General features: G+C 43.2%; 1 protein-coding gene across 7 annotated transcripts in view; it reads left to right on the top strand.

The window, feature by feature from the left end:
- The first annotated feature begins 16,633 nt into the window (after positions 1-16,633).
- The window catches only part of ARID1B (AT-rich interaction domain 1B), a 333,914-nt gene continuing 322,986 nt past the window's right edge, over positions 16,634-27,561 (top strand). For all 7 annotated transcript variants that reach the window (XM_054162697.1, XM_054162694.1, XM_054162693.1 and 4 more), the window contains exon 1: positions 16,634-18,428. In XM_054162697.1, the coding sequence (XP_054018672.1) occupies positions 16,671-18,428 (1,758 nt within the window). In that variant the 5' untranslated portion in view covers positions 16,634-16,670. The remainder of the gene's footprint in view (positions 18,429-27,561) is intronic.

Here is a 27,561-nt window from a genome sequence, read left to right as displayed (position 1 = left end):
GATAGGTATACTTCAGCAGCATTTCTATCCTTGTCACTACAGACATGGAAACTTACTTAAAATAAAAAAAAAAAAGAAAAGACTGCAGAACACTGGGTTTCTATGAAAGCATCACACACCAATGTGAGAATTGTGGCTGGAAAGCTGTCCAACAAGCAGTTGAATACAAGCCAGCAGTGTGCCCAGGTGGCAAGGAAAGCAGTTGGCATTCTGGTTTGTATCAGAAATACAAGTGTGATTGGCCCCCTGTACTCAGCATTGGTAAGGCCACACATCCAAGTATGTTGTTCAGTTTTGGGCACCTCAATACAAGAAAGATATTGAGGCACTGGAGCAGGTGCAAAGAAGAGCAACTAAGCTGGTGAAGGGCCTAGAGAATAAGTCTCATGAAGAGTACATGAGGGAACTGGGACTGTTTACTTTGAGGAATAGGAGGCTGTTAGGGACCTTCTCACCTCTACAGCTACCTGAGAGGACAATACAGAGCAGTAGGTGGTAGTCTCACAGATAATTAGTGACAGAACAAGAGGTAACAGCCTCAAGATGCACCAGGGTAGGTTTAGGCTAGACATTAGAAAATTTTTTTCACTTAAAGAGTAGCCAAGCATTGGGGCAAGCTGCCCAGGGAGGTGGTTGAGTCACCAGCCCTGGATGTGTTTAAGGTCATTTAGTTGTGGTGCTTAGAGATATGGTTTAGTGGTGAACTTGGTAGAGTAGGGTTAAGGGTTAGACCTGATGGTCTCAAGGCTCATTTCCAACCTGAATGATTCTACAATCAAGAAAAAACCAACACCCACCAAATGGCAAACCACCAGCAGCCCTTCCATATCTAGAGAGAAAATGGTGCATTTTTGCAGGGCAAATACTCTAAGAACTGTTATTAGATTATTAGGGGTCTTGTATTCAAAGTGTGGTAAAGCCAATACTCATGTTTAATGCTTCTAATGATTTTTGCACTGGTATTTGTAACCCTTTGAAAATTTCACTTCTGTGCTCTTTATACCCCAAATAAAAATTTAAGTCTCTTGATCTTTTCTCCATATATACTTTTTCAAAATAACTGTTATTTATAACTCCTACTCTTACAAGCATTTCTCTACAGAAAATGGTTTGCCAAGCCCCATGACGTGGAACTTAAATGGTGTATCTTTTAATAAAACACTTCTGAGTAGAACAGTAGGTACATGCACAGGGATAGGAGGAAACATTGCTGCCCCCCCAGACATCAACCCTGAAAGCCAGTGTTACCACATCAGCAGAGGGCATCAAGGCACTAGAAATCCCTGCCACTCCAGAAGCACCAGGCTACCTGGCAGTGGCCAATCATCTGGCACAACACGCTCAAAATATGAAAAGAAGGTAAACATCCAACATGCTTGAAGTGCCTTGGCTCTTATCCAGTCTGACTACAATAGGACGGGCATGGTTAAGTGGGCAATGAATGACGGATGGGGAGGAGCGCTGAAGACGCCCCTCCCTGCCCTTTCCACAGCTTCTGGTGCGCGACATGGCTGCCGCTCCCGGCAGGCACCGCGGCCCCTGGCTCCGCGGGACGCAGGGCACCAGGCCCGTCTGACGGGCGGCCACAAGGTGGCGCTCAGCAGAGCGGCTCCGCACAGCGGTGGCGCGCCCGGTGGGCTCCTGTAGCTGGCATGGCGGTCGCGTCGGTGACTTTATTAGTTTTATAAAGTGTTCTGGGCTCAGTGTAAAAAGCACTAGATCCAAGGCTGTTCTGTTTTACTGCATTAAATTAAAGACACATGCTTATTTACCTACTAAACTTAGGATTCCATATAAATACTTCTTCACATATTAAGTGTATTACGATAGTCTGGGATCTATGCTGTTCACACTTCCAAAATCTTTGCTTTAAAATGACATTTTTTTGTGGAGAAAATTTGCAACACGACTGTAAGTGATACTTGAATTCACTGCTTCAGCCATTGTTGCTTTTTCTTTTCCTTTTTAATCTCCCTACCACATGTGAGCAAAAGCAAACACAGCTCTAGCCAAACAGTGCTTTCATTTCTATAGGAGTCTTGCAAATGCCCCAAAACCTGCTCCTGGCCATGGAGCCTCAGCAAGCAACTGTGCAGTGCTTGCAGTCCAAGCTGGGGTCCTCTTGCCTAAGGAGTTATCTGGCACAGCTTTGCCCCAGGGCTTTGGCCCTGCCTGAACCACACTCTAGCTCAGAGTGGGCTGTTGATACACACCTTGTCCTGATTTCATCTTCATTAACCAACATGAGACAAATATCCCTTCTGGGTGAAGAAGGTCAGTGGCAGACAGCACTGAACAGCAGGCCACCACCACCACATGTGGTTGCTCACCAGCCCCTCTCAGGAGTGCATTAGGATCTGTACTGCTATTGTGTCCACTGGCAGATGAGCCCTCCTGCTCTGACTGGATCCCATAGAATCACAGGATTTTAGGGTTTGGAAGGGACCTCCAGATATCATTGAGTCCAAACCCTTTGCCAGAGCAGAACCATAGACTCTAGCACAGGCCGTGCATGAATGCAGCCAGATGGGTCGTGAAAGTCTCCACAGAAGGAGACTCCCCAACCTCTCTGGGCAGCCTGTTCTGGTGCTCTGTGACCCTCACAATGAAGAAGTTCCTCCTCATGTTGAGGTGGAGCCTCCTGTGCTGTAGTTTATATCCTTTGCCCCTTGTCCTATCATGGGGTGCAACTGAGAAGAGCCTGTCCCTTCCCTCTTGGCACCCAGCCCTCATATATGTATAGATATTTATTAAATCCCCTCTCAGTCTTCTCTTTTTCAGACTAAACAGCCCCAGGTCTCTCAGCCTCTTCTCATGGGGCACATGCTCCAGTCGCTTAATCATCCTCATTTGGATTCTCTCAAGTAGATCCCTGTCCCTCTTGAACTGGGGAGCCCAAAACTACACTCAATATTCCAGGTGAGGTCTCACTAAGGCAGAGTAGAGGGGGAGGAGAACCACCCTCAATCTGCTGGACATACTTCTCTAAATGCATCCCCAGGATACCATTGGCCTTCTTGGCCACAAGGGCACATTGCTGTCCCATGGATCACTTGTTCACCAGGACTCCCAGGTCCTTCTCCATGGGGCTCCTCTCTAGCAGATCACCTCCTAACCTGCACTGGTGCAGTTTATTATTCCTTCCTAGATGCAGGACTCTGCACTTATCCTTGTTGAACCTCATTAGGCTCCTCTCTGCCCAGCTCTCCAGTTTGTCCAGGTCTCACTGAAGGTCTCACAGCCTTCAGGTGTATCAGCCAAGCCTCCCAGTCAGCAAACAACTTGCTGAGCAGACACTCTGTCTGTCTGTCCCCTCATCAATATAATTGATGAAAATGTTGAACAGGACTGGACCCAGCACTGATCCCTGGGGGGCTCCACCAGTTACAGCTCTCCAGCTGGACTTGCCACCATTGACCACCACTCTTTGGACTCTTATTTTGTAACCAGTTCCTAATCTATCTCACTGTCTGTTCTTCTGTCCCATGCTTCCTGAGCTTGCTCACAAGGATGTTACGAGAGACAGTGTCAAAAGCCTTATTAAGGTCAAGGCAGACTACATCCACTGGTCTTCCTGCATCTACCCATTCAGTTATCACTTCATAGAATGCTATCAGATTAGTCAAGCATGATTTCCTCCTGATCATCTTCTCTTCCAAGTGCCTAGAGATGACCTTCAGAATGAGCTGCTCTATCATTTTTCCAGGGATGGAGGTGAGGCTCACTAGTCTGTAGTTTCCTGGACTGTATGAGACCAAATCTTCCCAAAAATGAAAACGCACAGTGACTGAACAGTGATTCACCATTCCCCAGGCTGTGTTCATCTCCTTGGGTTTTCATGCAGTTTTAAAAACCTCATGGAGAAGAATGGACCACATCAGTCTTCTCCAGGCCTCCTGTGTGCCAGTGCCATCATTTGAGGTGCAAGGCATAAACTTAAAGCAGAAATCATAATTTATTTTTTTTTTCTTTTCCTATTGCTCTGCTTCTCCTGGCCTCTATCTCTGCTTGCCCTGAGGTGTGCCTGCACCCCTCCCAGCTCCCTCATCTTCCTGCCTCACTGACAGTCCTCCATGTTTTCCCAGAGGAAGAGTGAAACAAAGCAACACACTATATCTACACATACCTACATGCGCATGTGAGACTAGAAGCTGCTGCAACAGGCGTCAGAGTAGAGGGAGTAATGGTGGGATGGATGAGGGAAGAGTCAGAGCTGCAATGCTGGAAGTATGGAGGACAAAAGTCCTGTGGTGGGTGAGCACTGAACAGCACCATGCAGCATGAATAGCTCAACAGTGGAAGAAGGTGAGAAACAAGAAGCAGTTGGAGCAGCCCGGCACTTTGCTTCCCCAAAACCCTCACCCCTAACTACCCACACGTACTCCCTTGCTTGAAAAATTAATTCCCAACAATTGTTTCCACAGTTGCCTCCAAATTGTTTCAGAATGCTCTGAGGTTCAGCCTTTGAGTCCTGTTGAGTGAGGAGAAGAGCTGAGATGTGAGTCATGCAGATGCAGTGAAAGTAATCACTTTGACGAGGAGAAACATTGCTAAAGCTGCAGAAGCAGTGAAAGAAAAGCTGCATCAGAGTCCTGGAAGTATCTGAAAAGTTTATTTGAAAAAACTAAACAAAACAAAACAAAAAACAATCATGGAATATTGCAAAACCTTATCAGGTGGAGTAAAGGTTGATTACTGGTCAGGCCCTTCTAAAATATGCAGGACCTAGATATGAACTGTGAAAATTAAGAATTTCACTTTTGAGCATCAGGTCACTTAGAGACAGCATCTGCTAGGCTGATGCTAAAGCTGTTCACACCCATGTCCTAGGAACTCCCTGAACTATTCTGATTAAACAGTAACACCCACACTTTGCACAGGCAAGGCTTGAGAGTGATCAGGACCAGTGTATCTGGCCTACACATACAGACCTTCCTCATTCCTTGCACCTGGATGGAGTGCTGTTAGCAGCCTTCACCCTTTCCCCTAGGGACTTTTCTGAGAGCTAGTTTACACCATAGAATTTTTTCCAGTATAGCTGTAATTACTAAAACCATGGGGTCGATGCAATTTATTCCAGTGCCATTTTTTGACAGTGTTAAACCTTTGCTTTAAATGACAGAGACTATTTTAGAAAAAGAACTTTGTTTTGTTACTCATTGTTTATTCTTTGTTCAGCCTGATCTTTCCACACTCCTCCCTGATGAAACTATTTGGCCAACAGATTTAGCCTGGGCTTCTTCAAAAACTCTGTGCACTCTCCCTTTATTAAATGATGTCATGTATGGTACCACAAAGCTAACAGTAGCCAGGGCCAGCTGTATGGCCTTTCTCTGGCAGCACAAACAAAATTGATTCATTTAGGAATCATTGAGGGGAGTGCTTTGCTGTGAATACTTAAGTCTTAAGCAGTTTATTGTGGATACAAAACAGTGTGTTCTGCTAATAGAATAAAACCATTTCCCACCACTAGTGAAAATACAGTTTCACTGATACAACTATGTCTCTACCAGAGCCTTCTGTTGACAAAGGTATGCCTGTGAGGGCTGGCATCTCTTTACAGCTATGCAGGGAGATGTCAGTCCTCTAAAAGTGATTTTGGTCTCTCACAACACATGTTCACCTCTTTTCAGTTCACAGTGACAACTCCATCCCACAACTGCATTCAGTACAGTTACTCTTAATGTAGTAAATGCAAATGAAGATGCAAATACATGTTGCATTTCAAATCAGTGAAACAACATTCTACTCTATCATTCCTTTTGTACAGCTACTTATTGCAGATTCATAAAATTTAAGGCCAAAAGATAGCTTTAGTTCATACAATGTGGGGTAGAACACAGGTCAAGCAATTTTATGTAATTAACCCTCATGACTCATAGATGAGCAAGCATCTTCTAGAAACCCTTTCTAAGCCAAAGATACCAAGTGAAGAATTCACCATTTTCCTTACTATCTTATAACTTTCACCTCACATTACTGAATCCAAAGCCATAATAAGACGTTTTGACCCCTGTGATGCACTTTTCTGTACAGATGCCTCTCCTTGGAGCTCCTTCTCTCTCTGATCCTTTCTTTGATCACTCTTTGACTCCTAGATGCATTTTTCTAGGTAACACTGTAATCCTTTTTCCAGCAGCAGACCTGCCATCACCCTTCCAGAGCAGCGTAAACCATCAGGCTGACACACTAAGACATATCCTCCCCCACCTTCTGGTGTTCTCTGCAGGGAGTGGGAGAACACCCTTGTGACTGAATTGTGCTCAGTGAGTACTATCAGCTGCATGAGCAGGGCTGAAATACCATGAGTTGAGTAGTGTATATTTTTATGTTATATTTTTTAGAAGCCAAGTGTTTATATTGCACTGATCTCCATGCTGCAAAGGTGAAAAACATTCCTGAGCAATAACAAATCTGCATTTGTTTGTTCTGGGGATATTTCACATCTAGAAATCTTCACAAGTTTACGCCTAAATGCAAAGAGTTAGGATTTTGACTGATGTATATTTGTAGGTAAAAGGTACACTTCATATCAAATGCCTATTACTAACACCCTTACAAGACAATCAGCCAAGGAAAGGATTACAAGCTTAAAAGAGAAATTATTGCAATTACAGAAAGACAAGAAAAACAAACAAAAAATTCTCCTAACTTTAATTATTTCTGTCCTATAAAGTGTTTATGGATAGATGGGTTTAACCATTCCTATCTTCACTGAAATAATCAATAGAGGAGTACCTTGTACAGAGAAGGGTGAATTTTCTGCAGTTACAGCTAAACAGAACAGATTTGAACAAATTCTTAAGGATCTACTTTCATCATTAGAGTGAATTTTTAGCTCTGCAAATACCCATCTGTAACTTGAATTTTATTAACATCCAGTTGTCTGGCACATACCTCAAAGTCCATGTGTCCTTGTGTATAGTGTTCTGAGTACCTGACATCAGACAGCTGGCAATTTTCTCAGTATGATGTATGACAAGTGACTTTATTGGGGTAATTTAGGATAGACCCTGTAGAACATGTAAAAGAGTTCTTGTCTGTGAGCTATTTCTCCAAATCTATCTGAGAAATGGCTTGCAATCTTACTCATTTTCACAGGTGTTTGATGCCATTGATTTACAATTTTATATCGCAGTTCTAACAGGTTGGCTGAAATAGAGCATACACGTATGAAGGACATTATTGAGTCCAATATCTCCAGCTCAAGAGAATGAGATAGTTCCCTTTCCCATTTAATCATAAATGTTTCTTTAGTGGGCAATAAAGAAAAGGCAATGGCTTTATACAATCACCCCACAATGCTCTGAGATTCATTGCTAAGGAATAAGATTTGCTCAGATAAAAAGGATTCTCTAATACAAGTAGATTTAACATCAGACTGAATAAAGAAACTCCTGAACTGGAAGTAAAGAAGCAAAAACTTAAGACTAACGTGTTCCACCCTAGTTTTATTTCTCAGTGAAACAAAGATTTGTTTTTTACTGAAGAGTTGAGATAAATATTCCAAATAGTTGAAATTAGTTGTTTCTGAAAGAAAGGAAGGAAGGAAGGAAGGAAGGAAGGAAGGAAGGAAGGAAGGAAGGAAGGAAGGAAGGAAGGAAGGAAGGAAGGAAGGAAGGAAGGAAGGAAGGAAGGAAGGAAGGAAGGAAGGAAGGAAGGAAGGAAGGAAGGAAGGAAGGAAGGAAGGAAGGAAGGAAGGAAGGAAGGAAGGAAGGAAGGAAGAAAGAAAGAAAGAAAGAAAGAAAGAAAGAAAGAAAGAAAGAAAAGAAAGAAAGACAAAAAAAGAGCAAAATACATAATACACAGTAACATAGTTTTAAAGCTAGTGCAGATATCACCCCAGGAACAGAGAGCTTAGGTTCAGGTCTGGTCCATAAAAACTGCAGTTTTCACACCTGCCAACTCATGATCCCTCTGTTTTCAAAACCTACCTGGAAAGTCTGTTCCCTTTAGCTGAGTAATGAGTTGGATTTATACAACTGTTATACAACTGTAACAGAACCCACCATACTCAAGAGGCTTGCATAGTGCTTTTAATTATTCCCCTTCCTGCCCAAGTAAAGTTAGTAATAAGTCTTTTACACAGGATGAAGCACTGAATGGGGTGAATTTCACAACAGTGAACTTCAAAACAGATGTAAAATAGAGATCACTTCATTCATTCATACTGAACCAATCTAAATAAACAGCAGTGCTCTTCAAATACATAGCTCCATTGAGCTGTGCAAATAAGATCCCTGTATAAAAAATTATATATATAAAAATCAAATCAGCAAGATGTTTCATTCTGGCATCACTTTGCTCCTGCTCAATTATAATTCTTCTATCACAAGGTACTTTTAAAATTCCCAGACAGTGGGACAAGCCCTTCACTGAAGTGCAAAAATGACAAGAAGATTTGGATGATTTTACATTCTGTATCCTTTCCTGGAACGAATGCAGCCCCTGATTTCTGGCTGGTAAGAAACACCATGGATAGTGGTTCCCAAATTAGGCTCCTTTCTTCTTACACACATGCATAGTAAGTTTACACTCAGCACAGAGTGCTGTGGCAATTTAAATTTAAATGTGATTAAATGAAACCCACATTTGTCCAATCCTCTGGATAAGAAGAAAACAGCTGTAACATAGCAAAAAGATATGCACACATTTCATTTTTTTATGAAGTCCGCTGCAAAGACAAAATCAAGATTAGAAAAATCTTAATAGTATTTGTATATCACTTTTTTAAAAAAAGAGCTAAAACCTGGCATTTTTCTGTTTACTTAACAATTTTCCTAAAATCCACCAAGAGAGATAAGATATTAGGGATGATCTGTTTGGAATGAAAAACAAATAGCAAAAAATTAATCAGAGTATAAAGCAAGCATATAATCAATCACTGAGTCTTTGCTGCCTCTGATTATAGCATCTAGATTTGTTAATGCAGATGACTCACATTGTTAAGTCTTTGTTAAATGAGTAGATTTCTTTTATTATTATTAATAAAATGGTCAGTTTAATTCTAATAACATTTCATTTTAAATTTAAGCAACAAAAATTGTGTATTTTAAACAGACCAGACGTAGCCACATGGTAGCTACTCAAGTCTGTCAGTAAGTTTCATGGCACAAAATGAGTAAGGATACATGAATAACTAATCATTTGGAGGATCAGCCCCCAGACTAGTAACATGAGATTTTTTTGGAGCTACATGTCTTGAATCAGTTTAATCTCAGGACATAACCCTCACTTCCCTTAGGTTAGTTTAGCTCTTAGCTTTGAGCCAGGTAGCCAGCCATCAAGTATACTTTTTTAAAGAAATACTTTGCCCTCATAAGGAGGATTTGATTGTGGCTTTGACAGACAGAGATACCATGGAAGAGAGGATGTGAAAGTGAAGTACTCAAACAGCAGTTGGTGGTGATGTCCTGTTTCTGAGGATAGGAACGAGTTCAATGTATTGGTGGGGACTGCATGTATAACTGACGGCTACTGCACCCTTCAGGAGCACAGCCTTCTGCAGCTCACTGGGAACAAAGCCATGGCTATCCCTTTTCCCTCGGGTGTGTGGTGCATCTTCATCCAAGTTAACCTTTCCCTGTGAATCTAGAGATTGAAGGCATTTAAGCTTAGAGGTTCTGTGGAGCAAGGACGATAGCACCAGTGGTTGTAATACAAACCTGAGACTTCAGAGATGTTCATACAGTTCAGCATATGCTTCCTAAGCGTACAACCCTATAACACAGTAATAGTAAAATAAATAAAAGATGGTAAATCTCACACCCTGGAGCTTTTAGTAGTCTAGACCAGTCATCTGAAAATGGATAAATTCTTTTCAACGACGTGTAACTGTCTCTACATCACCATGACCAACATTTAGGGCCTAAATGGATGGACTCTCTCACTATATAAGAAGTCATGGTTACTGAAGAGGTTACTGACACCTACCAACTGTTTATTGTCCCTCTGCTGGAGTCCACTGCCTCCTCAGATCTGCTGGCTCACTTAATCCTAATCTTATTTAGGCAAATGGGTCTGAGCTAATGCAGATAGTTTAAATGGTAAGTCTGGTAACCTGGCTCATTTAATCTGAAAAGGGCTGGGGAATACACACATGAGTAACTGCACCAGCAGACAGGAGAAGCATTAATATGTGGTAGGGGTGAAGCTAACAAAAAATGGAACTTTTTTCACTGTTGAAGCTGGCCTTTGGAAAACAGCACACATTCACTATTTTAGGCCATGCATTTCTTTTGACAGTAGCAATGACTGAACAGGTCCTATTCATCTCCCCCTGCTCCAGACCTCTTTGGTCAAACAGTGAGAAGTGGTAACAGCCTCGTGTGCTCTGCCCCATCTCTTCCCCCTTCCTGTTATGCCAGCACTACTGCTTGGGCCGTTGGTTGAGTCATTGCAAGGATCTGGATAAAAATATATTTTCTTTCCCCCCCTGAGTTATTGGCACACCATGCAGCTGTGCTGACTGTTGCATCATCACCCCCAAGGTCCATGCCAGGTGGTTACAGCAGTCACCTGGAGCTACTGGAGCTGGCACTGCAGCTGAAAGAAATGTTCATACAGTTATGGCATTCCTCCCTTATGCCTCATTTCCTTGAGAGTGAAGTGGGAGTAACTGGACTTCTCAGCTTACAAGAGTGCTTAAAGGATAAATGCATTGAAGTAACGACTCTCAAACTAGGAAGCAGCCCCCTTGGGAAATCACAAGATGTACCAGGTTGGGATAGAGAAGGCTCAGGAAAATGTCATCTGGCCTTTCCCACCTGTCTCCTCTTTCATCTTCTTCCAGCCTTTGCAGTTCCTCCTTTTCTCCCCTGAGAGCATTCATATTGTGTCCCCTACACAAAGGGGCTGAAAGAGATTTGCAATGGGGTGAACTTTGTTGGAACTTGGAGGGTAGAATTTATTTGGAGGGAAAGCTACAGTATGAGTGATTGTTATGTGTGATACAGTATGATTATATTTTGGGAGGCTAAGGCAGCTGCAAATTGGGCTGCAGGAATTTGGGGTTACCCAGAGAGTGAACATGCATGTACCTGTAAAAGGCTGGGGAAAGAAGATAAGGTGAGGGGAAGAGGGAATGACAAACTACTACAGTAAAAGAGAAAGATGAGACTCTTGCTAAAAGACTTAAAGGTGTTGTATTAGAGATTGTGGATGGTCAAATACTGCAGAAATAGAGCATATCAGGCAAAATCATAATTTTGTCACCCTTGCAAATACTCATATTTGCATATACACTGTAGTCGTAGAGAAAGAATTCTGTTTGCAAAGGCAAAAAGTTGTGCCACTTCCTATTAAAATCCATGCATTTCTGGCTGTACAGAAAAATATCCTACAGATAAATTCCTTTTCTTGGTGAAGCCATGGAGGCTACGATAGTCTGTTCCTAGAAACAGAAATTGATAAATCCTACAGGCTGTATGTAATATTTCCATTGTGATATATAAAATGTGTAACTACACTGTGGAATAACTTTAGTAAAGAAAATTTTGTTTGTTTGTTTGTTTGTTTTCTTGGAAGATCCAGCATGTTTACAGATAAGGTACTGGTCTCATTTATTTTGAGTGTGAAAGCTGTGTCTCGTCAGTTTGACTGTTTCTTCAGTGTATAGTGAACCCTGCATGGTAAGATGATAGAAATGATCCTGATGATAGAAACGATCTCTGAACAAGGTGTAGCTGACAGTAAGTATTTAGTTTGGGTTTCCATGTGTCTCTTGCACATCAGCAAAAGAAAAAAAAGATTTGTAAAAGGAGACCATGAAAGAACACTGGAAGAGAACGCTATGATTACAGTTGTACTGAAACTTATTTGATGAACAGGACCATAAATTCTTAATTCAAAGAAAGGTTGGCCTTTTCCTAAATTTCTCCACAATGCAACAATGTTATCAAAGAATAACACAGAATCTAGAAATATTAGTGTAATTCACTTTAAAGGCTCAGATTTCACCAGTGGGTAAGCCCAGAAATCAACTACTCCTACTATTACTGCCAAGTGGAAGATTTTGGGGTTTATTTAGAAAATTGGTTGGGCTGCTATCTCACCAAAGTACACACTCAAGAGCTGTTTTTCCTAGAGGCCTCAGTCTGCAGAAGCACTTAATCAGGGCTTAACTTTAAGGAAGTGAGTGATCTTATTGACTTCAATGGATGATTTGCATTTGTAAAATTGAGGTATTTAAACATTCTATTCAAGTGGTCTAAATCCAGCAAGGAAAAAAAATTGTTAATGTTGCATTTCCATAATAAAATTGTGTATGACATTCTTGAGATCCAGATGATGATGTTTTGAAGTCCTTTTATTTACACATTGCCAGAAGAAATTGATTAAATTGTCAGGGATTAGTGGCTCCTAAAGAATGGATTTTAATTAAATGGTAGAATGTGTCACTCTCTACATGTCTTAGGCCACAATCTGTTGGCATAAACTGTGTTTTTTCAAAGTTCATTATGACCAGCTAAAAGAAAAATTATTACATTTACCTACAGGCTTTACATTTAACAGATTCTGGCTTATCAGGTGGATATCGGCTGCAACAGTTTACATATTACATTTGTGCCTGAAATGTAAATATTATGTAATAAAGAAAACACTGCTTGCTATGTTATATTTATGTGTTGACCATGTAAAGGTTCTCTTAAAAGCAAAATCCCATCAATGTAGCTCTAAATACCAAGCTAAAGCATAAAGCTAAGCTCTGAACTGGCTGCTTACTTTTCTGTGTTCTAATTTATGCCTTACTGAAATCAATTAAAAGATTTGCACCAACTCCAAAATTATTTTGATTGTATGTTTAACTAGTAAAACAAGTGATAATGTAATAAAAGCCCATCTACTTCTCTGCTCTTTTCTCACTGATTCTAACACCAATCTAAAAGAAAGAAATTGAGAATTACAGTGAATGTGCCAAGTGTTTCATTGAGCTGTGCAGGGGATTTAAACATAAAGCATGACAAGAACCCAACAGAAAGGGGTTTTTTGTACATAGAAATTTTTCAGACCCTTGTGGGTACCCAAGTCAGATGCAACTGGCTCTTGAACCTCTGACTGGACTTTTACCTCACAAAAAAAAATTAAAGTTTTTCTCTAATACCTCTAAACCTTTTTGAACTATTACAGTATCAGTTTGGTTTCTGTGTCTTTCTTTAGTGTTATTCTTCATATGCTTTAAAGACCACTGCTCTGACCAAATGGAAGAATGGCCGCTGTACTGTTGGGAAGGATGCCTCACTTTCATGGGGTCAAGCTACAGACAGGCAGCTTAGGAGATCTGTATGGATATTGTAGCCAATGGAATAAACCAATTACCAAGACAAAGTTTAGGAAGTGATGTGGTTTGTCGTGGAAAGGGACCCCAGAGCACCGTAATTTATAATTTATCAGGAAAAAAAAATTAAGAGAAAGAAACCATGCTTGGACAACATTGGTTTATAGAAAGAAATTAAATTGAAGAAACAATGAAAAAGGATCTGAAGTTGAAAGTGCGCACTTGCGATATCAAATATCAATGCAATCATTTTGCAGCAGATAATATGCATGGCAATTAGAGCTTTTTTACATTATATTATAATAAATTCATAATTAATGCATACAATGAGAGCTTTTGGAAAGGAGCATTTGAATTTAACAAACACTACCACTCATCATCTGAGCAAAGGATGGGAAAAGAAATTTCAACATTATTTGCGATCTAAAAAATTGAACCATCGTTGTTGCTTTGTGTTGTGCTTCCCTTGCACAGACTGCAGTGCCTTCTGTCTGCTTTAGGGTGTGGCATCTGCCATTGGGGAGGAAAAACTGGCATGTGTTGCCTTTTATAGCAGACTGATTTCATTGTGCTGAGGGCCTCTATTTTATAGCCTCTTAGTTCCAATCTTGTAGTCGAGCTGCTGAAACAAATGGGAGGAAAAGGAGTTAGTAGTATAAACTCTTCAGTTTAAAGCCTCATCTTTTTTGTCTTTCCTGGGGAAAAACATTTCAAAGTAAACCTGCATTAAACTTTGCAGGTTATTTTCCTGATCAGAAAGACTTGCGGAGCATTTCAGGAAGTACTGCGATTCACAGCTGAGGCAGTATCAGTACATCTTATCGGATTTTCAATATATATATATATTTGCTTGAATACAAATGACTTAAAGTATAAATGTGTAATTGATTTTATATTTTATTTTAGAGTACACATGTAAATAAATACACACAAGGAGACATCTATACTTACATTTGCATATGAAAGACTTCAAAAAATCAACTTATGTGTATAATTAGCGTGCATTTGAATATAGAAAAGAAGAAAATCCAGGAGAAAATGTCAAAAAGGCTCACTAACAAAGATGTAGTATTCTCTTGGCAAAAGCTGATGAATGATTTGGCATGAATTCATCCTACAGTTCTGTTATTCTCTGTGCTCAAAGATGATATACCCCTTTCTAGCAGTTTGCATAGAATAGCAATTTGTTGTTGTTATAGACTGTAATGACCCTTGTGTATGCACCTGATTCCCCCCACTAGAATTACTCACCATTTTTCCCCCGTCTATGTTTTTCTATTAGTCATACAACATTTTTGCACTTGCAAAGACTACCAAAAAAACCGAACCAAACCAAAAAAACCCAACAAACAATCCCAAGAAGATAAAAGATACAGTTGTAATGTAAGTATTAGCAAGATGCACTTGACAAGCACTGACTTTTCAAAACTACCTCCATAATGGAAATCAGAGTATTTTTGACTTTTCAGACATGACTAAAATTAATAGTCACACTGTTCATATATTGATCAATAATCTTTGCATATAATTCAACATTATAGCATGAAGCTTCTGACCTTTAATGTTTTCACAGTGGATTCAAAAAAGCCTACCTACTCTTGACAGCATCTTTTCTTGCTGCATTTTCCTCTGCCATCGTTACTGAATCTCCTATGTATCCATTTTGAAATTTGAAAACGTGCTTACCTTGAACAGAGTGCATACATACATTCATTTATAACAGAGTGGATTAGACCCTTACTATATTTGAAAATGTTCACTAACACCCCACTTTGCTATATTCACAGGCAAGTGTTTGAGCTCCCAAATGCTTCTATTAACTGAACGTAGTGTGTGACTATTGCCTTTTTTTATTTTTTTAATGTTAGGGTATCATTTGTGTTAAGACAGTTATAAGAAAACCTTAAAACCCTTCTGAATGGTGGTTCAGAAATGTAGGCCAGCAGTGGCAGTTTCTCATTTGGAGCAAGAGTTACTTAGATATTATTTTGGTTTTTATGTTACTAGGTTTCCATGAGTGTCTTCTGTGTACTGGAAATTATATTGTTTGGGGAAACAATTATGATACCGAAAATGTCTTGCTCTCCTTGATAAGCTCCTGTTGATCTGCAAATAACTACAAAGAACATATTGAAAACAGCCCTATATATAAAAGCATCATCAATGCAAATGACCGTTAGGATTTGGAGACAGATGGACAATGTGGACAACTGCAATGATCTTATCGCTGCAGAATTTTAGGTTAAAAATTATACCCGTCTGCACACACAAATATAAATCTTCTTGAAGGGGGAAGAAGTCCTATTTTTTCCGTGACATAGCAAACGTTTCCCGGGCCTCGGAATACAACGATAAGCCTTTAAAACTCGACACACGGGGCTCGGAGGCAACCTGCGGTCCCAAAAAGTTTGACCGATGCCTCTGCTCCAGCACATCTGGAGACACAGCACTGCATTCGTGACTGCTCCCTCGCCTCCTTCCCGCCGCAGATGCCCGCGCGAGGCAGCGCCGGCGGCGGCACCTATGACCCCGCAGCGGCGGGAGCAGTCCCAGTCCCGATCCCGGTCTGTTCCACCCCGCCACGCAGGGAGTCAAGCGGGACGGGCCGCCCGCTTCGACTCGGAGCAACCCGAAGCGAGCTCGGCGTTTGAGTGCCCCCTTCGCGGAGCCCGGGGAGTGCCCCGCGCTGGCCGCCACCCCGTGCGACTGGACTCCGAGCAGAGGCACCCGAAGGGGCCGCACCGCCACCCCCCAACCCCAGTCCGCCGCGCTGGTGCCGGCGGCGGGGAACGAGCCGGTGCCGCGCAGAGTCCAGTCCGCGTTTTGCGAGTGCGCGGGAGCGATCGGGGCGGAGGGGGCGATGGCTGCCGGCGCTGGCTTGCTTGCTCGCTCATGCCATGCTGGGCCAGCGCGGTTCCGCCAGACGTGTGTTTACCCATATCCGGGTTAGAGAGGAAAGGAGGAAAAAAAAAAAAAAAAAAAGTTTCATTTAAACCTGAACAAAAAACTTTCAACATGAAATCACACAGCAGGAACAGGCACAGACCGTAAGGCGTTCTTACCATTTCTAATCGCAATCACAGACTCGGGGAGGGAAATTTCTGTAATTTGGTGCGTGCGGAGCGGTCCGCAGGGGATACTCTTGGCTCAGTCAAGTCCCTTCCCCGGCCGCTTCTCTTTCTGCCCTTCTCATCTCCCTCCCCCCGCCCCTACTCGCCCTCATTTTTTTGAGGGTGGGGGTCTTGGTGGTTTTTTTGTTTTGTTTTGTTTTGTCTTTGGTTTTTTGGTTTTGGTGTTTTTTTGGTGGGTTTTGTTTTTTTGGGGTTTGGTTTTTTTTTTTTTTTTGGTAGATAACTATTATCAGCACTAATTCCTCCGGACTCGCAATGTTGCGATGATCATGGCCGCGCAAGTTGCAGCGGCTCCAGCGGGTGCGAACAACAGCAAGGGAAAAGCTCCGAGCCTGCCGGGCAGCCTGGGCCCGGAGCGGGCCTCAGGGGGGGCCGGGGCCGCTGCCTCGGGGGCTCCCGGGCCGGGCCCCGCGCTGGGGGTCGGAGAGGGGAGTCCGGCCGGCGGCAGCAGCAGCAGCAGCGTGAATAATGTAGATCACCATCTCCTCTACCACCACAGCGAGCCGCTGAACATGGCCAATAACGCGGCTCCCGCCGCTGCCGGTAACAACAACAACAACAACGCCAGCGGCGGCGGCGGCTCCTCCTCGGAGCCGGCTCTGAAGGAAGGTGGAAGCTCCTCGGCGTTATCTTCTTCTTCGTCTTCTTCCTCCTCCTCCTCCTCCTCCTCCAACCCAGGCTCGGCCATGGAGACGGGGCTGCTCCCCAACCACAAGCTGAAGAGCGTCGGAGGCGATCACCCCGCCGCGCCGCCCCACCACCACCATGCCCACCACCCGCATCACCATGCCCACCACCACCATGCCCACCACCCGCACCACCACCACCATGCACTACAGCAGCAGCTAAATCAATTCCCGCCGCCGCAGCAGCCGCCGCCTCAGCACCATCCCGTGCAGAATAACAACAGCAGCCTCGGCGGCGGCGGCAGCGGCAGCAACAACAACGGCGGTGGCGGTGGCGGCGCTGCTCAGCCCAGTGCAGACATGGAGCAGCAGCAACATGGAGGAAAAGACAGTGTTTTGGGCGCTCAGGCCGAGCCCCCCCAGCAGCCGCAGCAAATGCTGAATAAAAGCGCCGACGAGGAGGAGATGCCTGGCAAGATGGGCGAGCCCATCGGTGGCCGCTACGATCACCCCAGCTTAGGACCCCTGGGCGGACAGCAGCAGCCCCAGCAGCCGCCCGCGAGCGCTGGGAGCGGCGGCGGCGGCCTCGGCTGCGGCGGGAGCGGGGGAGGCGGCGGCGGCCCCTCCGCGGTGGGTGTCTCGGAGTTCAATAGCTATTATGGCAACGCTGCCCCTGCCCCTGCCAGCAGCGCTACGGCGAGCCGCGCCGGGCCTTGCTTTGATCAACATGGCGGACAACAAAGCCCCGGGATGGGGATAATGCACCCCACGGCGGCCCCCAACAGCATGGATCCCCTGCAAAACTCTCACGAAGGTTACCCCAACAGCCAGTACAACCACTACTCGGGCTACGGTCGCGGCCCCGGCGGCGGCGGCGCGGGCGGCGGCGGCGCGGGAGCCGTGGCGGCGGCGGCGGCTGCTGGGGCAGGCGGCGGTGGCTACGGGGGCTCCGCGGCGGGCTACGGGGTGCTGAGTTCCCCGAGGCAGCCGGGCGGCGGCATGATGATGGGCCCTGGTGGTGGGGCCGGCCTCGGCAAGGCTACTGCCGGCTCGGCGGCGGCCGGCGGCTTCGCGCGGTTCTCCGGCCAGAACCAGCACCCGTCCGGGGCCACCCCTACCTTGAACCAGCTGCTCACGTCCCCCAGCCCCATGATGCGGAGCTACGGCAGCAGCTACCCCGACTACAGCAACCCCAGCGCCCCGCCACCGCCGCAGCCCCAGCCCCAGGCAGCGGCGGCCGCCCCGGGAAGCCAGCAGGCAGCGGCAGGCATGGGCATGGGCAAGGACATGGGCGCCCAGTATGGAGCGGCAAACCCGGCCTGGGCAGCGGCACAACAAAGAAATCACCCAGCGATGAGCCCTGGGAGCACCGGGCAGGCCATCAGCAGGACCCAGGTAACCCCCGCGCTCGATTAATGACGGCTTCCCGACTCCATGGGACTCGTGTCGGGGTCTTAGTTTCTTTATAATTCACTTTTTTCCCCCCATACCCTCCCCCAGCCCCTCCGTCCCCACCGTCCCCATCCCCTGCCTCCCTTTTTTAATTTTTTTTTTTTCCGGCCTCTGGGCCGGTTCTGCTCCTCACTGCCTCCGTAGCAAGGGTAAGCAGCGCACAATGCGCGGCCCGGCTGGAGGCATTGGAGTGCGGCTTTCGCTGCCGAAATTAGGTTGTTCTCAGACCCAATATATTTTTTTGTCTCCACTTTGAAGCAGTGACGGAGAGACGCGGGGCCCGGAGGACGAGGCAGTTCGGGACGGGGGCGGAGGGGGGGGGGGGGGTGTACATTTTGTAACCGGAGTGTCGGAGCCGGGGGACTCCCGGGGGATAAACATCCATCTTTCACGGGGCTTTCCACCCCCTCTCTCTTCTTAACCTTTTTTTTTTTTTTTTTGAACAGAACGAGTTGCGCCGTTGCACGCTCTCAGCAAATTAGTTTGTTCCCGATGGGGTTACCGCAGTGAGATTCGCGGAGCGTGGCCGGGACTTTTTCTGAGGAGAGAGCGCGCGTGTGCGCGCGTGTGCCCGCGCCGCCGTCCGCGCGGGCCGGGGCGCGTGGAGCGCCTGGGTCCGGTGACCTCAAGGGGACTGGCCCACCGGCGGAGCGCGTGGGTGCGCGCGCGCATAACTGCGCTTCTCTGCCCGAGCACAGGCGGAAATCCAAACCGGGGGAAAAAAAAAAAAGATCGAAAAGTCCTTGTCAGCAAAGGGGCGCGGGCCACCCCCGCCCGCACACCCCTGCCCCAGCCCGGTAACTCGGCCGATAGATCGATCGATCGATCGGTAGATGATGATCGCGGAGCGGCGGGCCGTGGCGTAGCGCAGCGCAGCGCCTGTCTGGGGCGGGAGCGGCTGTGCGGTGTAGTGCGGGGCGGCGCGGAGAGGCGCCGGGCCGGGAAGCTGGGCGCCGCCGACGGCTGTGCCCGAGGAGCGGCCGGGTCTCCTCCGCCAGGTTAGGAATTTGAATTGTGGAGGTAAACTGGCTGCAACCGTCTCCAGACAGCTGCCTCCGAGTTGACATCTAATCTGCCATCTGATTGGCTCCCCGCTTGCCATTGGGCACCTCGCGCCGCTGATGTAAATAGAGGCGCTGAGCGGCGCAGCCACCGAAACCCCCGCCACAAATAACACCGGCAGTCGCGCCGCCGGGCCCAGCCGGGGCAGAGCGCACCCGCACGGCCCCCGCACCGCCACCGGCCCTGCCGGCCACCGGCGCGGTGCAAAGCCAGGGGCGCCTCCCCCCCTCCCCGCACCCCCTTGGGTTAGATGGAGTGGCTTTTCTGGGCATCGATTTGCTTAAATTTTTAGATTTTTAATTCCGTGTTAATTGGATGCGGTAGGGGAGTATCTTGTAACAACAGTGCTTGGACGAGCATTCGGGATTTCGAGTTGCGGTCGTGCCTCTAAAAACGTTTTGTAACGTTTCATCTTACGGATATTACGCAAAGGATTAGATTTTTGTAAAAAAAAAATAAAATGCAAATACTAATTTTCATGTTATTAATTTCTGTTAGCTTGGTACCTCGCCTCTTAAAATCTTGTTTGCATGTAGCTGCTGTAGGTGAGAAAAGGCCGTGTATTGTTCAAAGAAGGGAAAAAGGAGTGTTCTGTTAGAGGTTGCATTTTCATCTGCAACGAATACAGATATTCGGGGGAAAATGTGCTTTTGTGTTTCACTTGTGTTTAGAATACTTCAAGAAGCATCGGGAGTTGTTGATCTCATTATTGTTCTACACAAGTGTGAGATTAGGCTTCAGTTCTCTGTAGGAAAGTGAATTGTGTTAAATGGAGTATTGCATTAGAATTTTATGGGTTTCTTTTCCCTTCAACAAGATCTTTCTATTAAGAACTGTTAAATCTTTTAATAGCTTCTAACAGCGAGGACTGACAGGAACAAATGCAGGTGTATGCTTTTGGGATCATCAAACGGCTGGATCTTTTCCATAAAGCAATGAACAGAACCTGCAGAAAACATTGGAGAAAACATCGCTTAATGTTGTGAACTATGTATTAATGCTTGAAAAAAAAGCCCCAAAAAATCCAGAATGGGCTGGCATTGTGTATGTTTGTCTACTTCCAGCCTTCCAACAGACCACTCTGTCACATTTTTGGTTTTTATTCCATTTACTTTCTATTTGTTCCAAGGAAATGAGATTGCTTTTTTTTTTTTTTTGAGTGTTAAATTTTTACCTTTTAAAATTAACACTGGTGAAAGGGTCACTGGAAGCCGTAAGGTAATAAGGTCTCATATGCATAACCTTTCATAATTAATGTAAAAATATTTGCATTGTCTGCTTGCTTTTAAACACCGGCAGTTCAGAATTTATGGTTTGAAAAGCTGAAAAAATCGTTGCCAGATAGACATAGTATGTGTTAGTTCACTGTGCTGTTCCTTCACGGCAGAAATTGTTTGAAGTATTTTATTTTTATTGGACTAGCAAGAGTAGATTCATTATGTCCTTAGTATGACCCTTAGAAATACTTCCTTATATTTATGAGTTTACATCCTCTCATAGTTTGTTTGGTATTTTGGTTTCGTTTTGTGGTTTTTTTCACTATAAGAATTAAGGTGCAGCTTGTAAAGAATAGCCTGGAAAGGGCACAATTTCTTAGATTTTGTTTGTTTTTAAACTGTTACTATTTTTTTCCTCAAAATAATTGTCATGGAGGCAAATAGTCAGTATTCTTTATATTATGATTTTCCTCCCTAATCAGTAAGTGATTAGAAATTATTTTAGAGTGTAAGTTAGTATTTTTAGTGTATAAAATGTGTCAAGTAAAAAATAAGTACTTAGTGTTAGGTTACAAAACACAGATTTGTACATTTTTTTAAAAAAAATTACTTTGTATTTCCACATGTCAGTCTCTATGTATATTATTAGGTAAATAAATTGATTGCTTTTTGAAGGACAGAAAAGGAATATTCAGTCCGGCATTTGAACAGGCAGCCTTTCTCTTTTTGTTTCTTTTTTAATTAATCATCTCTGTGTGTGTGTGTGTATATATGCAGATACACACATTATAATATACTCACTTGTCATGTGTCTTTGCAAAGCAGATGATGATTGGCCCCTACATCTATAAGAAACTATTGTGCTGTGAACAGAGAACAAGGACCGTCAGTAGGCTACAACATCTGAGATCTTGTTCAGGAAATTCTTGCATCAGCATGGGTAGTTTTGGTAATATGCAGAATTGTGGCATCCCACTCGGAACAAACTTCTCTGTTTGTCCAGACTACTAAATAATTTAAGGAAATTTTGTTTCCATTTCATTTAATCACCTTACCCAATTGTGAGATGAGACATAAGCTTGTAAAAGGCCTGTTTCTGAAGAAACACGTTTTCAAAGATGGATATTACTTATGTGGCTACATTGATTTGATTGTGGAGGAGCTGTGTGATGCTAGTACAGTACCTTGTCATTCAGTTATTTTGAATATTGATTAATTCCTTGTCAGTGTACAGATATTTAGAGTCCTGAGGCGGCTTTTTTTTCTCCATTTCTGACTTACACTGCTGTAGCTTAACACATTAGCCAGCCTCTATGTGTGTGCTTTTTATATACATCTTTCTCCTGTGTGCATGTATGTAGCATTTACATAGACAAGAGAACCTGTATCTCTTCAGGAGTACCTGTATCACATAAAGTGCATAGCAAGTGTTAGAAAAAACACCTGTCAAGCTGCTCAGAGTTTGTGTGTGTATCAGTCATTTGTTTTGCAGCAGAGAAACTCAGAATATGCCTGCTTCTGCAGCTCTTTTTATGCCAGATAGATTGCCCCTATTGGGGGTAATTGCTAAACCAGGGCTGCAGAATCATGTCCTACGCCTGAAGGCCATTAAACAGCTGCTAGTGTGGTGAATAGATTTTTGATGTCTCAATGAGAGAATAAAATACATTTTTCCTTGTGCATTTTCAAATAAATAGTATTCACATTGCTTCTATTTAGAAGTAGCGAATAGCAGTGTTATCATAGTAGCATCTCTCTATATATTACGACCATATATTTGACATTTTGTGGTTTGGCGTTCAGTTGCTGGTTTCTGTAGTAGTGCTTATGCCTACATGTTGAGGAGCAGGACCCTGTGACAGATACAAAAAAGAAAGGGAGATGCAAACCTGTATACTGTATTAATGCCTCTATTCTGTAAGGATTCTATTGCTAAGCAGTTGATCACACTCTTTTTGGCATTCTTATCGGAATCTGTGGAGTTGAAAACTAAGGTGTTTAATCAGTTGCTACATTTTCTAGTTACACAAGTAGCAAAATTTTTGAGAGTATTGAGCAGGGTCTGTTAGGTGATACTGTTTCATTCTAAAATAATAGCTCAGTTTAAAGTAGGTGAAAATCCTGTAGTGAAAGCAGGTAGATGCTCTACTTTTGCGCCTCAAATATTTCATCGTAGGTATTTTGACATTCTCATTGTTAACATGAGAATGGCAATAGTTCATTTATCCTTATGTCCTTAGGATTGTACCTGTGTCCTAACTAGTCACGTTTCAGTACTTTTTCAAAATGCGCCATTTATTGGGAGGCTTTGAAGGTTCTCTGTGGATATGTAAAGTAGTGTTGCCACACTCGCTGTACATGCATGCTTAAGGCTGCAGAATTTCAGTAGCATGTGTTTGTGGTAGGCTAACTTGCTAGAATATATTTCTGAATTGTGATTATTAAGATACTTGGGGAAAAAACCTTTTCTTTCAATTTTGGGGCTATTTACATAGTGCTCAATACATGTTTTGGTAGGATTGAATGAGGACTTTAATTAACCTTAAATTAAAAGTATACCTTAGTGGTTTTCAAATTTGTTTTGAAAACCCTGTAATAGGAAAGTGGTGCTAAGCAGTGTTGGTTTTGTATTGCTTAGTGTAGAGAGAAGCAAATAAATGTGATACAGGAGAATCTTGTAGAGCCAATCATGTTACAGTAGACTTCACTTCAAAGACGCCTTACCTGTTAGTAAATTTAAACATTAGGTGTTTTTAGTAAACCTGACTGGTTCCTGTACCTCTGTGTTTTGCCAGTAAGATCATAAGGTTACTTTTTGAATTTTTGCATTATCCAATGTATTTGATGGCTATTCATGCTATTGTTGTACTATTCATGTTCAGTTTTACACACACACGTTAGTGTGCCTGCACAGTGCTGCCGTGTTCGTGTTGCAGGTGGGCTGGAAGATTTCTGTTGTCATACGTCCGGTTTAGAGAGTGTCATCCAGTGATCTGCCGGGAGCATGTCTGCTCCAAAAGGGCCAAACCCATTGATAGTGCAGTCAAGAGATTCTCAGAGATGAAAGTATCCCAAGATACCTATGTAATTTGCGAACAATGTATTTTGGCCAACAGTATGGGGTTGTTTTTAACTAACTTTGTTTTCTCAGTAACAACTTGCTATGTAGGTTTGATCTCTGCACTGTCTTTCTGATGTGCCTTACACTGGAGAAAGAGACCACTTTCTGCTATACAGGGTGAGGAAACTGAGGCATGTAAGACACACCTTCTTTCAGGCAGGAACACCTTGGCACAACTGAAAACAGAGGTCTCTTAGAAATAAATAGGGTCTTGGTGCCATAAACTTTAGGTTTTGAATAAATCCAGTCTTAACTGTGAACACTATTCTGGAAGCATTTAAGCTTTAAAGGCTTCTATTCAAACAACTGAGAAGACAAATGACTGAGTGAAATGAGGGATTTGTCTGCTGTGTCAATATAGTCACCTTAAACTAAAGGCATTGTCACCTAAAATTCAAGTGGTCCTTGCGCTGTTTTATCATTACACAGTCAATGTCATCTATATAAAGTCACTGGATTTCTTGTAGAAATTAAGCTCTGGGGAAAATTGACTTGAACAAGTGCCCAGGAGCTTAGCTGGTGGTGCAGAACTTGCCTTCCGATGAATGTGATAGGCAGAGCACAAGCATGTGCTGGGCGGGTGCGGGTGTGCCTGCACAGGCTGCCTTACAACCAAGTCCATTTTTTTTAATCTGGCAGTTACATTATCTTAAAGTGAACAAATTTGATGCAAAAATCACAGTTGTGTCTTGTTGTAAGAATGCTTTTCTTGTGGGAATTGTTCTTACTGCAAAGTATTTTTTAGCAAACTTTGTATTCCCTGTATAGGTAGCTTACTTCATGTGAAGGCATCTGCCAGTGTGCAGAAAATTGTGTAAGCTTAGTTCATTATCCTAATGCTTCATCTATGTTTATTAAAACTTCCAAACCAAGTCATGAAAGCTGTGCTGAATTTCTGAATAGGTAGTGGTCAGTTTGTGGGTATAAACCAGAGTTTGATGGTTCTGCAGTGTGTGTAAGGAATTGCTTTCAGTACAGTTTTTGATCTACTTGCATATTGCTTCTTTCATTTGAGTCATAATGGATTTAGTAGCTATGTCAGAAGGGCTGGGCATGTGTAGAAAATCTTTTGCACCTGAACTTGCAAATGGCATTCTCCATTTAAGAATTCATTGCTGTGCTCTGTCTTGCCCTCTGCTTTGTAGCCCTGTCAGGCTTGAAAACATACTGAATTTAGATTTGTGATCTGATAATTGTTTATGAAGACATCTGTCTGAGTGATAGGCCTTCTGACACTTCTATCTGTAGGTCTGTGTTGCTGATCTCCTCTTGCCACTCCCATCAGTCTCTGATCATTGGGAAGTAGGGAAGGAATTTTCTGCAAATCTTTTTTCTGCCATTAAAAAAAAAAAAGAAATTAGATGTACATAGGATTTTTGTTTGTTGTTTAATTTTCTTAGTGTGTATACTGGAAGGGGGAAAAAAAAGAAAACCTCTTACTGCAAAACCCACTTAATTAGGTGGCTTTATCTGATTGGTTGGAGTTTGTTTTTTTAAGGCAGTGTCATTAATTGTGTTACTAATAGGGTCTTGTAAGTGTCTAAACTATTGCACTATATTTTTTTTGAGGGAGAGAGCTTTGTTTGGCATTTATTTTAGACATCTATCTACTTACTAAAAAAAAAAGAAAATCTTCAGTGGCAAGTGTTTCTATTGGATGTTTGTTATTTTTTCACCTGTGTTACAGAATGGTTTTGATTCTTTCAGGTTACCAAATCAATTTATTTGTGCTTTAAAGACCATGTGGCCAGGTCACTGTGAAGTTCTGTTGTTGTACCTATATAGATATTAAGGGAATTAATTGCATCCTTGACTAATAGCTGTTGTGGCAAACCCCTTTGTGTTTAGCTCACCTTTGGAGTGCCAGTGTATGTGCACTGACAAAATAGTAGCCTTTGTAAGTAGTCTCTTCTGAGGCGGGGTTTACAGGTATGGCTGTTGAGATAGAGGTAACTTGCTTGAGTTTTTCAAGAGGTAGGTAGTTCCACAACATGTTTTGGTCACATTTTAAAAGTGTGAAGCGATCTGTTATGTAGGGAAGAGAGGCTGTCTTGCTGTAGTGCAGTCCCTGGTACAGCTGGCTTTCACAGAAGGACCAGAAGTTTGAGCATGGTTTTTTATTTAAGAAAGAAAAGAGGTTCATAAAATCTCCAAAGGACAGATCCTGTTTAAAACATAATTGTACTTGTGTATGCTGTTCCTAGTGTGGATGTGGCTTAATTCACAGATTGACTGAAGTGGAATAGTGCCTTCTTTACACAAGCAGTGAATTCAGCCATGATAAATTATGTGACTTCAGGAAAATAGTATAGAAATGGTACAGAAATGCTGGATAGTTCTCTGCTGTTTGTGTGACCTAAAGATAGCAGGTTTCATTGTTGAATACTTCAGGTTCCCTATATTAAAATAGTAATATTTGCCTTAAGTTGTGATTTGAGTTTGCTGTGCAGTTTTTAATTAGTGTCATGCAAAATAAATAGGCAGTCTAAATACTTGTTATGTGCGAAGTTATCCGCTCTGCACGGTACCTTCCCCTCTGTGTTTGTTGGTATGGGGTCTGAGTCTGGGTGTTCCCAACAATGATCGTGTTATTTGGTTAGCTTGTCAGACTTGCTTGTTTGTAAGCAAGATACTGAAATGCCAGCTCTGAAATTTTTTTTTTTTTTAAAGCACAGGGACAGGATTTTTAGTTCTTAAATTTTAGTCTTTTTAAAGTTAAAAATAAAGATAAGGAGGTTTGTTTTGACAGTATCAAAGGAATGTGCTGGTTTATTTGCAGCCTTTGATTTGGGTAGAGTATATGGAGTTCTGTATTTTTTTTTTGTGGAGCAATTTATGTTATGAATATTTTGGATATACTGTTTATATGAAACAGCAGTATTGATGTCTTGCTTTCAGGCATGATTTCTGGAAGATAATTGTGCCTTTTTTTTTTTTTAATTAGTGTTTCTTAGATGCTTGAAATTCCCAAGTCAAGAAAAAATGAGCGTGTTCTTTAGAGCTGTTGCTGTTTAAGGTATTTAGGGATGGACATAGATAGAAGCTATTTAAATAAACATTTCTGGGAAAAATGCAGGTAGGTACATTTGAGGCTGGTTCGGTTGTGTACCAGCAACAGCAAAATAATTTTACTTGGAAGTTTTACTTATATTTGCAACTCTAGCTTTCTTATAAACAGAAAGATTGATTTCTGCAAGGCAGATAACTTCATGGTGCTCTGTAGTTAGTGGTGATGGAAAGTGCCAGAATATATAGAAGATAACTGTTAGCTGGTTGTATCCTTTTTTCCATGATTTGCTTTAAGCTGAAGTTTCGCTTGATTGAGGAATTTCCAGCCTGCTGAAACGCTGACTGACGATTGAGGTTTCCCCGGGGAGGGTCGAGGGCGGGCTGCGTTCTGGGGCCGGTTACAAACGTGGTATTTGTAGCGTCTGTAAAAGTTTCACACATGAAGCAAACTAGTTAGCTTGTGTAGCGTCACATGATCAAAATATTTTTCCCCTTGCCGCTGCCAGAAGCTATCTATTGCTTTTCAACAATCTCGGTTGTCGGGCAGCAGGCCAGGGCGTGCGAGGCGGCCCCTTACGTGAGCTGCTCCATTCTTCCCCTCCCCGGCTGGAGTGCCCTGACCTTCACATATGTAGATTAGCCATGTGCTCTCTCCATTGAAATTTGC

This window comes from Dryobates pubescens, chromosome 6, assembly GCF_014839835.1.
Source record: "Dryobates pubescens isolate bDryPub1 chromosome 6, bDryPub1.pri, whole genome shotgun sequence".
Classification (NCBI taxonomy): Eukaryota; Metazoa; Chordata; class Aves; order Piciformes; family Picidae; genus Dryobates; species Dryobates pubescens.
Note: the sequence above shows the minus strand (reverse complement) of the source record. Positions and strands in the feature narration are given on the sequence as shown.